General features: G+C 36.8%; 1 protein-coding gene across 3 annotated transcripts; it reads left to right on the top strand.

The window, feature by feature from the left end:
* Positions 1-1,130: 1,130 nt before the first annotated feature.
* Positions 1,131-17,683, top strand: LOC131988584 (transmembrane protein 87A-like). Of its 3 annotated transcripts, XM_059353728.1 has the most exons (20): positions 1,131-1,303; positions 2,736-2,793; positions 4,914-5,011; positions 6,846-6,962; positions 7,092-7,139; positions 7,293-7,334; positions 8,365-8,491; positions 8,641-8,702; positions 9,738-9,921; positions 10,016-10,115; positions 10,271-10,364; positions 11,965-12,038; positions 12,176-12,282; positions 13,164-13,222; positions 13,380-13,483; positions 13,591-13,667; positions 14,988-15,052; positions 15,147-15,199; positions 15,566-15,596; positions 15,733-17,683. In XM_059353728.1, exons 1-20 carry the CDS (start codon positions 1,193-1,195, stop codon positions 15,772-15,774), a joined length of 1,653 nt encoding a protein of 550 aa, XP_059209711.1. In that variant the 5' UTR covers positions 1,131-1,192; the 3' UTR covers positions 15,775-17,683. The 3 variants fall into 3 exon arrangements, with proteins under 3 accessions (XP_059209711.1, XP_059209712.1, XP_059209713.1); XM_059353729.1 differs by lacking the exons at positions 1,131-1,303; positions 2,736-2,793; positions 4,914-5,011 and adding an exon at positions 6,611-6,714; XM_059353730.1 differs by lacking the exons at positions 1,131-1,303; positions 2,736-2,793; positions 4,914-5,011 and adding an exon at positions 6,617-6,761.

The raw sequence follows: 17,683 nt of genomic DNA, 5'->3' as shown, positions 1-17,683 counted from the left end.
TAAAGGATCTGAATACTTCTTCCACCACTGTCATTTTTACTTCTTTAAATTTTTTAAATTTTTAACTTTTTAAATTTTTAAATTTAAATTTTTGTATTATTTTTTTTTTCATTTTTTATGATTATTTATTTATTATTTTAATTTTATTATTTTAATTTTATTATTTTTATTTTTTTTATTTTTTTATTTTTTAAAATTTAATTTAATCTTTTTATTTTTTTTCTGCGCTTCTGCGCATGCGCGGCCCAAATACACTTCTGCGCATGCGCGGCCTAAATAAGCTTCTGCGCATGCGCGACCCGAATACGCTTCTGCACATGCGCGGTTGAAATACGCTTCTGCGCATTGGGGCCGCGCATGCGCAGAAGCTTATTTGGGCCGCGCATGCGCAAAAGCGTATTTAGACCGCGCATGCGCAGAAGTGTATTTAGGCCGCAGATGTGCAGAAGCGCAGAAAATAAAAAAATAAAAACAATAAATTAAATAAAAATAATAATAATAATAAAAAATTAAAATAATACAAAAATATATATATATATATTTTTTTAAATTTAAAAAAATTAAAGAAGTAAAAATGACAGTGGTGGGAGAAGTATTCAGATCCTTTACTTCAGTAAAAGTACTAATACCACACTGTGAAATGACTCCACTCATTTTAACTACCTAATAAACTTTTGAGTGGTTTAATTTATTAAATGGGTAATAATTTTAAATGTATCATGTTTTTCATTTTAAATCTTGACCTGAAATGTTATTTCAAGCTGTCAGTCAATATAAGTGTCAACAATAAAACACTGATAAACTAAACTGATAACCAAACTAGCCCTCTAGCTCTTCTTTCCTGGGTTCTTATTTGATGCCTATGAATGTGGCAAATTGTCAAAGAAGTGATGATCTTAAAGGGGTAAAATCCTTATTTACACAGTCTATGGTAAAATCACATGATCTGATCAACTGAGGGTGTAGGTGATTTTACCAGAGGTGGCCGGCGTCATAAGGAGACGATTTAGGCAAAAAAAACAAAAAACAATTTTGACAAAAATGATAGTAGCTGTTTTTTTTCCTAAACTGACTGCCGTTGGAGAGTTCTGCCGCCATCTTGTGGTGACACCGTGAACTACAAGAAGAAGCACCCCGGATCTGGAGGATCTGGAGGCGGATACGAGTCTGACCTACTGTAGTACATGCACAAATGAAGATGCCAGATGCACAGACGCATCGGTTATGTTTCTTGTTTTTGGCATTAGTTTTTGGTGTCGGGACAGCGGCAGAGGTCTCCGTATGGAACGTGGAGATCAACTCGGTCAGTGTTACACCTTCAACATATTCATTTTTATTTCACAGCCTGTCGTGCTAAATCTTCCATAGCAGCTGTTAGCCGGGGAAGCTAACTAGCTCCTAGCAACCCGCTGTATAATCCACCTTTGAGACACACTATGTTTCTTTGACAGTCCTGGTTTTACCTGTCTGACAAGACGAGCTTCTCATTTTGAATGAGCTATCTTAGTAACATCTTAATTCTGCCTGACAAGTATGGTGTTACGTCTTGCTACATAGCAGTTAATATCTGTAGTGCAGGAAAAATCCCTATGCAATAACCCTACAGCATCAAGCATCCACTTTACCAGTAAATGTCACAGTTTTTAACACTCATTGCTCTTTAACCCTCTTGAGTCCATCTATTTATTGAAAATAGACATGTTTTATTTACAGTAATAACTTTATTTCTATATGAAATGTAGACAAGCTGAGAAAGCCAGTTGAAAGTACAATCATAGGAGCTTTAACAGTGTGCCATTTATGTTTCTAGACCATTTTTAAAATGTGAATTTTCTTTCTACAATGAAAATTACTATTTTTAATTTATATGCAAAAAGACTGTTTTGCAGTTTTATTATTTATTCTTTTTTCTGCTGTTTTTGTGTGTATAAATGGTAAAAAAAAAAAAAATGGTACATTTCTATAGACACCTGTGTCTCTTGTTTGTATTTTGGGTTCCTGGCAGCTTTCTACTTTGTTAATTAAAATAAAATGAAAAATCTGACAGCCAAGTTTGTGTTGAAAACAAGGAGCCATGCATGTGTTGTAAGGACAGACTGAAAGATGCTAAACAAAGACAGAATGCATAGGAAGTTGACAAATTTGAACCAAATTATCCTGGACTTCAGAGGTTTGATCATTTATCAATATGAATACAGGCATCTCTGTATACACTGTATAGTCATGTCCACCTAACTCATGTTTATAAAGCAACTTGTACTCTCATTATCCCATATTTATTCCACCATAACACTTCTGTATTAATGTGTTCACATTTTTTGCGTTGTTGTATATACATTTTAAATACACTCACACATACATACATACATACATACATACATGGGCTTTTTACGTATACTTTACTACATTTCAAAGGCAGATAATGTTTAACACAAAATATAATCAATAACTACATTATAGTTATATAATTATAATGTTATGACTTAAGATAAAACTTAATTATCCAAGGGGGAATTCACAAGCTGCCCAGCAGATTAAATTGTTATAATAAGGCCCTCATTTACCAGCTTTAACATTAAAGATATTTACATAATGTTAATGTGTACATAATTATAATCCAATACATTATTCTGAAATGGGTCTGAAGTGGTTCCAAAGGTAGTGTTGAGATTTCCATCTGGCTGAGCTGGAGTTGTTAGATGGATCTGACCAGATTAGTCTTGTTGTGTTTTCAGACGCAGGATGCTGTGTTTCGAAAGACGCTGTACGCCAACACCACCATCTTCATGAAGTGTAAGTAGTTTGACCTCTTTATCATGCAATGTTTTTTTACTAACAGCATTGGGGCATTGCTTGATTTATACTAACAATAAGGGTACCATTTTCCAGGCTACTTCTTGCATCTGCATTCACTTTAATGTAAATATTAAGACCTTAAGAGAATTTACCTGAGCTGTAGAACATTAACTATAACAAGGTGTTCATTCAGGTACTGTTAGTCAGGTGATGAGTCACAGGAATGTTTGACCCAGGAACTACACTGGGTTTTGAAACCCACAACATCCAGGTCTGTCACGTGATGCCACTGGGCCCAAAAATACTTTTTTCCTACAGACTTCCATTGTTAAAAAGATGTCTGTAAGTCAGTCAATACATTTTTTTAGGTTAACAACTTCACAGTATGGACACTTCAATAGCCCTCATTTAAATAAGTTTAGACTAAAAGTTACAAAGTTCTGTAAAAGCAAAATCCAGAGTTATTTTCAAACTATTGTTCACGGGAATGAGCCTGAGACCGACTGGTTGGGAGGTGAGGTTAAAGGAAGTGCAAGTGCATTTGCTCTGTGGGCCCAGAGATGCACAAGATCCTGGAAATGTTATGCTCAGAAGTCAAACATTATTGGCTTAATCTGCAGCTGAGCAATACTGCAAACAATACAGCAATACATCAGTACAACAGGCATATGAGTTGTTCTGTTCAGAAAGGCCCTTTGTGCCCTCTGTGCCTCTTTCCTCTGAAATTGTATGCAGTTCCTTTGGGATGATTTGGCTTTACATCTTTTTGTTTCAAATCAGTTGAAATATACCTCAAGCTGGTTTGAGGCTAAAATCAAAAGCAGCAACTCTGCAATCAAAAGAACTCAAGAGTGTTGGGTTTAACATTAAAATGTCAGCTGGGATGTCATTGTTGTGCTGAAAGTCATGTCCCACGGTGTGTTTATGGCTCACTGGCTAACCTCCAACATTATGAATAAGCTGGATGTCCTTCAGCCTGCATGGCAGATTTTCCTGAAAAAAACCTGCACAGGGAACCTCTTGGCTCTGGGAACAAAATGTCAGTGTTTGAAATGATAAAACATGTAATGTTGGAAAGCATCTTATCTGTACAGTACAGATGAGTCACACTGTCCAGGTAGAAAAGTCTCTTCTCTGCATAGTGCTCTCCACATATACATCCTGCTGTTTGTTCCACTGTTAGTCCACATGATGGCTGGTGATTTCATGTGTTATTTTAGAAAAAGCACATTTCAGTTTCAAGAATCTTAATGTTGTTAAGGTGTTGTTTGCTGTTAAACAATCTTTTATCCCAGGAAAAGATGTATTTATTCCAGTCATTTCAGTCTTGCTGATCAGGTATTGCACCAGGTATAGCCTAGATTGTAATATTTTCAGCACATTTGTAATGCAGTTTGGTAGGATAAGATATATTCTATTCTCTCTTTGATATTCAGATTTTGTTATCCGTCCCTCAGAATGACTTCTTCTCTCTAGAGACATCAGTTTGCACCAGTCGTAAAGTGAGAAATCCAAGATCCTATAAAGGAGGGAGACATACTGATTTCTACTCCCACTGTGGAAGAAAATAGACCAGGATGCAATGCAGCAACATGACGTAGGGAAATAGCAAAAGTCACCTTTTGTAACAGAGCTGGAAGAGGGAGGGTGGGAGAAAGTATGTTCAGAGAGGAAGTGGATTACAACACATAGATAATGTGATGTGATGATGTGGAACAGCTGGCGGTCGAAGGGCTTTAGAACGATAAAGAAATGTTTATTACATATACACGGTCGCCCATAAAATTGGAATAATGTTGTTTTCAGACACAATCCTCTGTTAATTGTGGTTTCATTTTCATTATAATATGTTTGGAAGAGATTGATTAATAACGTTTTGGATCAAAACATCAACCAAATGAACACATTTTGCTGTAAAATATTTTTTATAGAACCATCCATTAAAAAAAATTAGACATCTAGTTTTGAAAAACCTCATTTTGCTTTGTTATACCTCAGGAAGGTGTATCTCAACAACTAAAGCCCTTGTTCCTTTACCAATATTACTGTCTTATAATCAAGTTTTTTTTTTTTCACTTTCACTTTGAATGACCTAAGTCAACTTTATCTCTCTGCAGTCCAGGGTGACACAGCGTCATGTGATAGAAACCTGGCCTTCAACATCAGCTGGTACCTGCGCTCCTCTGTTTGCTACAACGAGGTCTTTAACACACCAGTGAGTATAGACTTTTGTCTGTTGAGTCTCAAATATTTGTTTTGTCACTAATGTAAACATTATACACCGGTACTGCAGATATGCACTTTTCACTCTCAGAAAGTTAACTTCATTGACTTTTCAGCAGTTCAATGGTTACAATTCACATTCAGCATCAACATATGTCTGTCAGAGCAGCTGGTGCGTCCTTCCTCACAATGTTTTCGTGGCCTCGGGCTCCTCTTCAGTCTGTGTGCCAGTGATGGCTCTTTCTCCAGATGTGTCTTAAACTCAGCTGCTGCTTCGGCTGTGATGTATTTTACCTTGTCGCTGTCGCTATTGAGGCAAAAAGAGAGGCTGTATCGAGGTCACCTGTCGCTTGACCGAGAGTTTTTTTTTTATTCAGATGTGCTTTGAAAGTACAGTGACTTTTTTTGCAGGCTCAAAACAGGTTTCTAAAACAGACTGACTCACTTCAAGCAAGTTGAGAGCACATTTTCCTACAAAAAATAGAAGATACAGCTATACTTTGACAAAATGTATTTAAGATGTGAAAGAAAAGTCATCTTAAATTGTCAAAATTTAAAAAATATTTCAAGAACTGACATACTGTAACTACTTCCTCTATAGGACTTCCTCTGTGTGTCTAAATGAAACCCAGTTTTCATCTCTCAAACATCTGCACAGCATCTTCCACATCATTAACAAAGAACACTGACAAGTTAATGTGTGGTTCAGATGTGAAGCTTTACCACAAATGTGAAGTGTAGGCAGAGTAAGCCACATATGTGACTGATCTTTCAACACTTGTATTTTACTGTATTTACCAGCTGCGGCTGTTTGGCTGAAGTGTTATAAGGCCTTTTCATTTGAATTTCTGTCCATTCAATCACCTGCTTCATGGTGTTTCTTATTGATCAGCTGCGGTCTGGTTTTTGCTGCTCTTTATATTAGTGGTCGACCGATACAGGCTTTTTAAGGCCGATGCCAGTACAGATTATTTTGACATCAGTCTTAACCGATCCCCGATATGTGCTGCCGATTTCTTTGGGCCGATTCTTTAAGCCGATATTGCCTTTTCTCCCTCCATTTACTTGATAAAAATGACACAATGATAACAAATGTTACACAAGTCTCAATTTAAACAACAAGAAGATTATTAGATTATTATTACAGAAACATTTATTAACAAAACAAACAAAACATATTAACAGTTGGATAGCAAACAATTTGTTGTTATAGGCCTCGAGGTGGTGGCACCTCAGATGAGTCCTCATATTTGATGTGTTTTTCTTTTTTCCGGTATCAGCAGCAGCTCACCAGCGAATGGCAGATGTTGCACGGGGCCTTGCCTGGTGTTGGCTCAGTGAAATGGGCTAATTGACCGGTGAACACACGCACGTATCGGCCAATGTCGATACAAATTAAAAAAAAAACAAATATCGGCAAAACTGCACATTTTAGAGTGGCCTTTTATTGTAGCCAGCCTAAGGCACACCTGTGCAATAATCATGCTGTCTAATCAGCATCTTGAAATGGCACACCTGTGAGGTGGGATGGATCATCTCGGCAAAGGAGAAGTGCTCACTATCACAGATTTATATATATATATTTATGTCTCTCTCCCTCTCTCTCTCTCTCTCTTGGGGATGGGTGGAGGTTAAATATACTCACCTCCCTGTTATTGTTGGAACAGTATTGGACTTTACCTCCAGCTGTGGATGGTAAATGTCGTAGTCTACAGTCACTAACACTGTCCTGCATCAGCTTGGTATAAAATGTTGAAACATCCGTACAGTTTTAGAGAATTAAATGACTGCACAGTGTAATTGATTTTCCCCTCACTGTCCTGCAGGACAACAAAGCGATGAACATGTTTGGTATGGACCACATGTTGAAGGACGGCTGGAGTGGATTCTACAGTCAGGGCTACATGTACTTCGACAACTGCTCCGTCCTCTTCTTACCCAAGGTTTGTCACCAAGGAACACTTTTTTTTCCTATTCTGACCACCTTTATTCATTTTTAATTATTCAAGCATTTTAATTGTTTGTGCTACATGTATGGTATAAATATTTAGTTTCTCTATCCTCTTACCTAGGTGTATTACACAGACTTCAACCCATATCAGCCTCTCAGTAGCCCAAAGGTGAGTCAAGTGGATAAACAGTGTTTATAAAGGGGATTTAACATATTGACTCTATTTTACACTGCCAAAATGCCACCTCTGTAATTAAGTGTTCATTTTAAAAGTGTTTGTGTTGCCTCTTCACTTATACACTTTTCTCTTTGTTCTGTTTAGAGTGACCCATCAAATCAGAGCCTTATTTGGCCCGACAAGCCGGTAAGACTTGTTCTTATTACTTTTAAGGCAAATTTCCTTAAATTAAGGCTGTCAAAAAAACATGTTCATTTTGATTAATAAATTACAGCACCGATAACCTGTCAAAAAATGTTATTAATTGCCCTCTATTATGTCCCTTTAAAGACATTTTTCATTATTTCTGATATTTTATAGACCAACTGATTAATCCATAAAAATTATCTTTATTTGCAATACTCGTGTCCAAACAGACATTTAATGCAAAATAATCCTAATTTTATTGCAAGGTAATCAAATTCATGCTACAATGTTTAAGGGGCTCCGTACTAGAGGTGTGAATCACCAGAGGCCCAACGATATGATTTTTCCCGAATACTTAAGTCACGATATGATATTATTGCGATTTTAAGCATTTTGCAATGTGGTGAGTTATTGTGAAACAATATATTGCGATTTAACTGTTTAACTGCATTTTGTGTCCACAAAATGAAATTCAGGAATTGTTTTGTCAAATAAGAGACAGTTCTCAATCTATCATCTGATTGAACTTAAGTGATATCAAACATGTTATGATATCAACAACAACTGAAGCATTTCCTCAAACTTTCCTTAACTTTAAGCTTCACTGCTCTGAATTTTTTTGAATGAAACATTAAAAAAGCCTAACTTTGCAGTGTTATTTCGACAATTTTCTGACATGATATCCTGCCTATAGATTCCATAGATCTTCAAGTTTCATATGATACCAGTATCTCCAAAATATTCGTAAAAGTGAGCCCCTACTGCCTCCTGAACAAACAAACCAGCGCAAATCTGAACGCTAAATATCGATACTTGGCAACCATGAATTGATATTATATTGCAACGCAAAACATTGCGATACTATGCTGCATCGATTTTTTCCCCAACGTCTACTCCGTACTATGATGCCGATCCACAACCTTAGACACTTTTGTTTGCCTTAACCTTTCTTTCTTGATTTATATACATAAAAAAACTATAAACAAAGCATTAGCATTAAGATTATTTGCTCATGAACATCTTTTTGCAGGATATCAGTGCAGTGGCCAAAGCCTGGGAGGACAGTCCGTATCTGTTCATCGTGAAGGTGCAGCATTTGTTCCGTGGCGTTGACGATGAAGATCTCATGGCAGAGCAGCTCAACTTTGCTTTCACAAGTGAGCAACAGCATTTCAGTTCAAACACTTTAGAATATCTACAGAAGATACACTGGTGAAGACAAAAAAGAATTTAAAAAATCTGACAGTTAAAGATTGTAAGAAGTGACACTTCTGTGTCAGTGACTTTTTCATATTTCTGTCTGCAGTGAAAGTGGAGATGAAGGGACCTCATGACTACTCATCTCCAGCAGACTGGCCCCTGATGATGGTATGTACCATAAATAGGGAGAGAGGGATCCTCCCTCTGTTGCTATTCCTGAGGCTTCTTCCATTTTTGGGGGGGAGATTTTCCTTTATCTGGATCGATTGTTCTCTTGTGCTGAGAGCCCCAAAAATAGGATCTTGGGCTATATAAATAAAATTGTCTTGACTGTGGTAGTGTTGTCAGATCTATACTTACAGGTGCATCTCAATGAATTAGAATATCGTATAAAAGTTTATGTCAGTCATTCAATTCAGTTCAAAAAGTGGAAATAACAGATTATATAGATCCATTACACACAGAATGAAGAGTATAAGTAAAAGTAATATTTCAAAAGACCAATTTTTGGAAAGTATGTTTAATATGGAAATGTTGGCCTCTGAAAAGTATGTCCATCTATATGACTCAATACTTGGTTGGGGCTATTTGACTCGAACTACTGGAAATGGACTTTTCCATCATATTCTAATGTATTGAGATGCACCTGTATATCTAAAACAGTTTCAATATTTATTATCCGCAGCATCGATATATACAGGTAGCAGCATTCTCAGAGGCTCAAGAAGAATGTAGTTTCATTAATGTAAACAGTTTGTAATTATTGTTAAGTTACTACAGTTATTCTGCTGTTTTCTGCTACTATAACCAAGAAAAGATTCTTGTTATATTTATCCCTTAATAAATATTTGAATTTTTATGCTTTCAATATTGCATTTTTCCCTGTGGTATTGTAAATTGTATTGAACTAATATTTTTCCAGGTATTGTATCCAAGCTAGATATTCCAGTTTAATGAAAATGCTAGTTAAGAGTACATGTAGTTGAAAGCTGCAGAATATTTTTGTCAAACTGAATCCAAGGTTTCCAAGGACAAGAATGAATCTCCAAGCTTACTATTTAATAGAGTTTCACAAAAACAAAAATGCCTGAATAGGGCATGATTGGTATTATCTGGTCTTGAGGTGTTCTACCTTGACCTTGGTACACAGCTTAGTGAGATTTCAAAATCCTAATACTTTTCTCTCTCTTCTGTCCTTCGCAGTTCTTCATGATCATGTGCATCGTGTACGTGCTGTTCGGGGCTCTCTGGCTCTTCTGGTGTGCCTGCTATTGGAGGGATCTGTTGCGGATCCAGTTCTGGATCGGCGCTGTCATCATCCTCGGCATGCTGGAGAAAGCTGTGTTTTACTCAGAATACCAGAGCATCCGCTACAAAGGAGACTACGGTCAGTTTATATCTGCTTGTGGAATAATGTTTTTTCTCTTTTCACTTCAGTCTGATGTAATCATCATTTTGTCTGTGTGTTTTTCTGCTTACAGTTCAAGGTGCTGTCATTTTTGCTGAGCTACTTTCTGCACTCAAAAGATCTCTAGCTCGAATCCTGGTCCTCATTGTCAGCCTCGGCTATGGCATTGTCAAGTAAGTTACTGACTTTTTGCACAGCGTGATGTCCCAGTACTTTAACATTTTACGATCATCTATTCCTACGACTTTAAAATAACTCTTTACTGCAAATACCCCCATTTCAATCAATTGTAACTGTAATCTAACAGTTTTTCCTCTCACTTGTTTAGGCCGAGGTTGGGCACCACAGTGCACCGGCTGGTAGCTGTCGGGCTTCTCTACTTGCTCTTCTCCTCTGTGGAAGGTGTGCTAAGAGTGACGGGTGTAAGTATCAACTATTATAAATGATCTTGAGCTAATAAGCAGCTATAATTCTTAATATTTTCTTGTAGCCTGATTGGAGAAACACATGTCATGTCAGACACAATCCTATATAATTCATACAGCTACATGAAAAAACTCACACCTACTAAAGTGTCTTTTGTGAATGCTTCACAATAAAAGCCACCCCATTTTTTGCCAGTTGAATGCTTTTATTGTGAAGCAGCAGCAGTACAACAAAAAAATTGGTTTGTACTTGGAGTAACTAACTAATGTTGTATTTACCTGAATGATTTCCTGTGAATCATGTGCTTTATATTTATTTATAATTAGTATTAACAGCAATATCATGGAAATCCTAGAGACAACTTAAAGGTTTATTAGGTACATTTTATAAAACCTCTTATTCATAATAGTCATATTTGCTTTAACTGTCCTTATATTCTGAAAGTAGCACAAGAGACAACTGATCAAATGAATTATTCAAATTACCCATATCTTGCCTTGAATATTTTCACAAACATACTTAGTAACTGCAGGCTGCCACATTAAAACAGTCCAGCTGCTAAGTTTGACACTTTGATTGGAAGTTAGCGAGCAGTCATTGACATGATTGACAGCTGCGTTAGAGACTTGATGTTTTCCTTTAGTTGTGGTTAGGGGCACTAGGAGGAGGCAGAGGAACATGATTATTTCACATATCTGCCACATGTACTACTGTCAGAATACACTGTGACAGTGAGAGCAAATTTGATGAAAAATTGATTTAAAATAGAACATTGCACAGTTGTAACTTGTTAGCTTCAGATGGCAGTGAAAGGCAACTTTCCCTGTTAGGTTGCATCAACAGATTACACAAAACACACTAATCTATAACAACCAAACCACCCAGAGAAGATTTACTGTTGCTCAAAAGCGAGGAAAAAGATTTGACACTCTGCACACTTTAGCATCTGTTTAGGAGACCATTTCTATTTCACTTCCAAGCCTTAATTCATCATTTTCTGTGGCTGCAGATGAATTTTTTCCAGGAAAAAATAATGAAGCCACTGTATTTCAACTAGTGCAGATGGGACATTAGCTGTCGCAGCCTCCACAGGCTGATTAAAGCTGATAGTGGTGGTGTATTTTTTTTGCATAAAATGTTGCCTGGCACAGCTTTCAAGGCACTCTGTATATATAAAGTTGATTTGAGTAGAGAAAGAAGGTTACACAGGGATTCAGTCTCTGGGAGGCAGACAAGTGACGGTAATGGAGAATGACGTATTTGATCAAGAGTGAAATTCAAAAGCAGCCAAAGACACTGCAGCAAGTTCATAAAGTCATGGAAACACAAAGTTACACAAACAAACACAAGATAAGAAAGACAGTGAGAAGAATGGAGTTTGGTTGTGCTGTTTGGTGAGCAGATGTTTTCTTGTCTGGAGGCAGATCTACAGAGAAGATATTTAAATCTTCACCAGAGCTTAACACAGACTTGTCTTTTTTTAAAAAGCTGTTGTGATTTAGTAATTCTTCCCTTTCGCTCTCTTTTCTCTCTGCTGACCTCTCGGCTCATGTTTTGTCTCATTTGTTAAATCTGACTCCTGTCTTCCTTTTCCAGGGTTTCTATGGGACGGTCGCCCTGGTGGCTAACCTCAGCCTCTCCCTTATTGACTCATGTGTCATGTGGTGGATATCCTTTACCAAACAGCCAAAATGGCTCCTCACAGCTAATCAAGGATTCACATTTACAGAAGCATTGCAGATAGAAGTTTTTTATTGTGGTTACTTGCATGTGTATACAATGTGTTTTCCTTAATTTGCATCTACATTTTCATCAGTCTGTCTCAAACCACTCGTCTCCTGAAGCTCCGCAGAAATATAGTGAAACTCTCTTTGTATCAGCACTTCACCAACACTCTCATCTTCTCTGTTGTCGGTGAGTAACAACTGCTCTCTGTGCCTTAGGTCACAAACAGCTGCTTCATTATGATCAGTTCAGCCTTTTTCTACCCCGAGCTGTTTCAGGGCATTTTCTGCTCCCATCACATTTTACTTATTGTGGTCTTGTTTTAACTGCACTATATAAATCCTGCACCTCTGTGGAAACAGCTCAATCACGACTAGATGTAGGGGAAATTCAAAATGTCTTTATGCAGTACTTTAACACAGTTATAATGCCTGAATCATTTTTTACATGCAAATTACATCACTTTCATGGTTTATTTTACCAAAATTGGCATTAAATGGAATCTGTATTTTCAACATTTTTCCAAGTGCCCACAAATGTTGCTAATATTGGGGAAAAAAGTTGGGTGTCCGCATGTCATATATAGTAAACTATTTACATTCTTACAGCCTCTACCTAAAAGCTTCTCTCTTCTCCCCTGCTCTGTGTAAACAGCCTGCAGTTTAGACAAAGTTTCACTGAATTTTTGTCACATGACTTGTGGCCTCAGATGTCATTCGTGGCCTCACAGCTGTGCAGAGGAGCTCAGAATTATTTTTTTTGCTTGATCTGGTTAGTGGACGTGGCTTATTCAATTTCAAATGAGAAGTAGAATGAGAATGAGAAGTAAAATGGTTGAATGAGAATGAGAAGTAAAATGGTTTTGATTAAAAAATGACCATTTTAGGATTAGATTTTGTTATTATATTTATTAATGTATGTAAATGCAGTTGTATGCTTGCTGACTCTTTGGCTCAGAGAACCTTTTCTAATTTGGTTCCACCGGTGGGAGGATTTCTGTGCTCTTTCCCAGCATTTGCATATTGTTTACTGGCATCAGAATGAGACCAGTGTTTACTTTGTGTCCACAGCTTCCATCATATTCATCATCTGGACCACCAAAGTCTTCAAGCTGGTTGACTGCCAGACGGTCAGTTTGTTCTCTGTTATTGATTTATTATTGTTTTGTGTTCCGGTCCTGTTCCTTTCATGAGGTTTCCGTTTCTTGTTTATACAGTGATGAGAAGTAAATTCGCCTTCCAACCTGATAACATCATCACTCTTTTCTATTTTTATCCTGCCCACAGGGTTGGAGGGACTTATGGGTGGATGATGCCTTCTGGCGTCTCCTGTTCTCCACCATCCTGCTGGTTATCATGGTGCTGCTGCGGCCCTCTGCTAACAGCCAGAGGTCAGAGTCAATGGAGAGCTGGGGCCGCTCCCGCAGCATAAAACCATTTCTGTCAGTTAAAGTTGCCAGCAGTCGTGATTCTTTTCTTCTTTCTGCTATTTTATCAGGTTTTCTCATTCTCCTCTGATTGATGAAGATGATGACGAGGAAGAGGCCAAAGAGCCGATGCTGAATGAAGCTTTTGGTGAGACTTTTTATTCTTATGTGTTCCATTATGAGGCCTGCCAAGTGTTATGTAATAATTGCTCATTATTGAGGAAACTTGCATCAGACAGTGTTTATAATACAAATAGATGGAGTGGGCTGTTCGGGTGCCCCGACAACCAGCCAAAATATTGTTTGACTTGACTTTTAGATCCATTCTTTTAATCAGGACTCCATGTTCGTGTGCTGTTTTTGACTAAAGAGTGGCCTTTTGTCTTTGATATTTATGAATGAGAATTTAAGTGCCCATTAAAAATGTGCCTGTTGGATTAGATTGACTCCTACTACTTCCATTTTAGTTAAATGTATTTTAAGTCATTCATTGTGAACGTCGCTATGAAGCTCTCCAGCCAGCAAACCAGCATCGTCTTAAAACAAATCCAATTTGAAAACAAGCTAAAATATTTAGTAAAAGCTTGAATTAGTACACACACACACCCCCAGCCACTTAACATCTGAACATCTGCACTGATTAGTTTAACACTGTATTTATCCCTGTATTTATTCATATACTGTCAACTGCACTTTATTTATACTATTTGCACTACTATTTATTTATGTTACATTTATATATATTACTGTACATATGCACTTTACTGCCTTTTTGCACTTCTGGTTAGATGCTAAACTGCATTTCATTATCTAAGTACCTCTAATCTGTGCAATGACAATAAAGTTTAATCTAATCTAATCTAATCTAGTAGATCTGATATTTGTATTTAAATTTACTTTTCAGTTGTCTGTCTACATTTGATTGAAGCCCAAAATCCAGTTCAACTCACTGGATTCTTTTTAATCTAAAACTCATTGTTAAATAATGTATTGTGGATCTGCAGGCTATAAGAGCTGCAGGGATGTTTTTGTCACATCCACACACTAAATATGGAAACACTTAAAATTTCAAAAAACATTACTTTTGTTCAATTCTGTTCGGATGGACCTCTGTTATCATGCCTTCATGTTTTCCAGTAGATCTGTGTCGCAACTGCAAAGCTTCAGTGCGTTTTAGTTCACTGTGACAAACCCACTCATCTGCAAATAATCTAGGTCTGCTCAGATCCTATAAAGACGATCTCGTCAACTGGGGTTGTGTTGTATAACCCGGTGCTGCTGAGGCCGTGGTCTCAATCTGTTAAAGCAGTTATGTGGAGACAGATTCATTTAGAAATGTTCAACTTATAATCATGTAATAGTATGAATGGAACATTGAATAACCTAGTTATATTATAATCATGTTAATGGACAATGGACTTCTATGTGATTTTAATTGGCTTTTTCGTTCCTTTTCTTCCTTTTTTAGAAGGAATGAAGATGAGAGGCTCAAAGCCGGACTCTAATGGCTCCCAGAAACTGTTGAGTAAAGAGGTCAGTTTACGGTCATCTGTCAACATCTCTTCTCTTATCCATTTATTCTCTTTTCACACATAACTTAATCATGTTGTATTTCTGAACTCTGCAGGATGAAGACCTAAAATGGGTTGAGGAGAACATTCCTACAACTGTTGCCGATGTGTAAGTAAAATGCAGTTAAATTTTGGATACTGAATCTCTGTATACTCAAGACTGCCTTTAAAATACCCCAGTAAAACAGTTTTACTTTACAGTTTGCTAAATACACACAGCATACGCAACCTGGAATAAGTTATCGGCTTAAAACAGTAATCCTTCTTAGTATGTCATATTGTCACAGTTTATATAAGTGTGGCTTACAGTGCCTGATCATGGACAGCTCAGACTAGGAAGTTAATACTCAAATAGCGACACATTTAAAGCAAAAACAAGCAAAGAGAGTATCTTAAAATGCCATTTGACTCAGGCCTGGACTGTATGAATGCACTCACTGCCCCCTTCTCTGCTTTTTTTTCCCTCTCTATACAGAGCTCTCCCTGTAATGCTGGACGAAGAAGAGGTAAAGGGACATTTTACTTCCCCTCTGCTAGTCTCATGATTTCTAGTCATATTTTTGTCTATTTATAATGGTAAAATGACCTTTCATTTCATAAACACATCACTGTACACAAATTCATTTTATGCATTTCTTCCAGGAAATCTTGAAAACCAAGATGGAAAGATCCAAAATGGAGTAGAAGTAAATGAGGAAGATACTGTGAGAATGAAAAGAAAGTAATGTCACTGAGCCAGCAATGAATGCATTCTGAGTGATCTGATTACCAAAAAATGTGGGCAAAGCCAACAGTTCTCTCCGGACACTTTACATTTTTTTTTTAATTTTATTTCACAGGTATAGAGAAACACTACTGTATAATGAGCTCAAAGAAGTATGAATAGTGTGTTTATATGAAGGCAGGACTGTGCAACCCGTAGTTGGATGGTTTGACTTTTAATGTAAACATCTGCATTCTAGGAGAGGGGAGGGGTGCAAATACTGAACACAGTAGAGCACTTTGATGAATATTTTATTTGTTTTAAAGATATGTCTTCAGTGTCACAAACAGCCAAAATCAAGCAGAAACTGGAAAGTAGAATATTTATGAATACCATATCTAACTGTTTTAGATTTATACAATATTTACCATTTGGGAGAAGTTTCAGATGATTGTATGAATGGAGAGGAAAACACATGCTGAAAACACCAAGTTATTGCATAATAAGATGATATTTAAGCCAACACAGCGTCTGACACTTGAACTTATCTTCAGAGATGTTGCTGTGACATACACTTAATGTAAAAAAAAAAAAGCTGTTTTCAGCAGGTGTTTTTTTTTTTTTGCATTACATCTTAAATGGGTCACATGATTACATACATTTAATATTTAAATGAGCAAGCAACTGTGTGGTACGATTAACCATTTAGCCAGATAACTAAACACTATGTTTTAATGCTTTTACCTAATCAGTGAAGATTTCCTGAGGTTGTTTTTTTTTTTTATATATAGCTGCACCAACGAATTATATATGTACTGTATGTCTTATTGTTAACACATGACTGACACTTTGTTGTCTGGCTAACTGAGTAATCCTAAATATAGAAATAAATAACTTAGTGTACTCTATGTAAACACAGCTGCATCAGTGAATATTGATACATGAAGCGTATCACAGTTCTCATGGTCCGACATGCTACATTTGTGTTTTGGAGAATTTATGTGTTAACTAGAACACACTGTTTTCTGAGCTGGGAGAATGTAATGACCTTCTTGGTCACGAAACCCTTTTAAAGTCAAGTATATACTATCAAAAACACAGTGTCATCAGAAGTGTTTATATTGTGCACCCAAGTGTTACACCAGATCACTTTTCTGATATGTCATCTTCACACAGGACAGTTCAAGCTACTGAAAGTATGACTCTAAAATTGGTGATTTTCAAGCTTTTACTGACAAATAAAAGACTGCTTGGTCCTTTTTTCAAGTATTACTGCTAGAAATGACACTATAATCATGGATGTTTATTTTCATCTCAAGTCACATTTAATCGCTTCTCACATGCCAACAGTGATTTATAAACACTTTTTGTCACCACAGTAAAAACTTTTTTTTAGCTACTGAATCACAGAATCCATTGATAAGTCTCATAGCTGTGGTGTGCGCCTAAATTCAAATATACATTGTGATTTAACGTATGTATGTAATCCCTTTTACTAACTGGGTCAGAGTTTTGTTAAAGCCATCAGACACATTCAGTAGCACAGGGAAGTTTTTAAAGAAAACCCTGCACCCAACATGCTATATAAATAAGTTCCATCTCACTGCAATTAAAGATTCCTTTGACCTTATCCCATTCACACTGCAAATAATCTTGCCTTAAGCGGCAGAATGATACCCCCGTCCTTGTGCAATCTACTGCAGTATGTGAGGATATACTAAATTATGTCATTTATGTTATTTATATTTGTCCAAGTCTTGTTAAGGATATTTTATTTCAGAGAGACACTAAAAGCCCAATTTCTGGATGTGAGTCTGCATTGTAATGTGAAGCTGAAGATATTGTATGGCTTTTTGCGTATGTCCTGCAAATAAAATTTATATTGAAACA

Source organism: Centropristis striata, chromosome 16 (assembly GCF_030273125.1).
Source record: "Centropristis striata isolate RG_2023a ecotype Rhode Island chromosome 16, C.striata_1.0, whole genome shotgun sequence".
Lineage (NCBI taxonomy): Eukaryota > Metazoa > Chordata > Actinopteri > Perciformes > Serranidae > Centropristis > Centropristis striata.
This window is presented reverse-complemented; position numbering and strand designations above follow the sequence as displayed.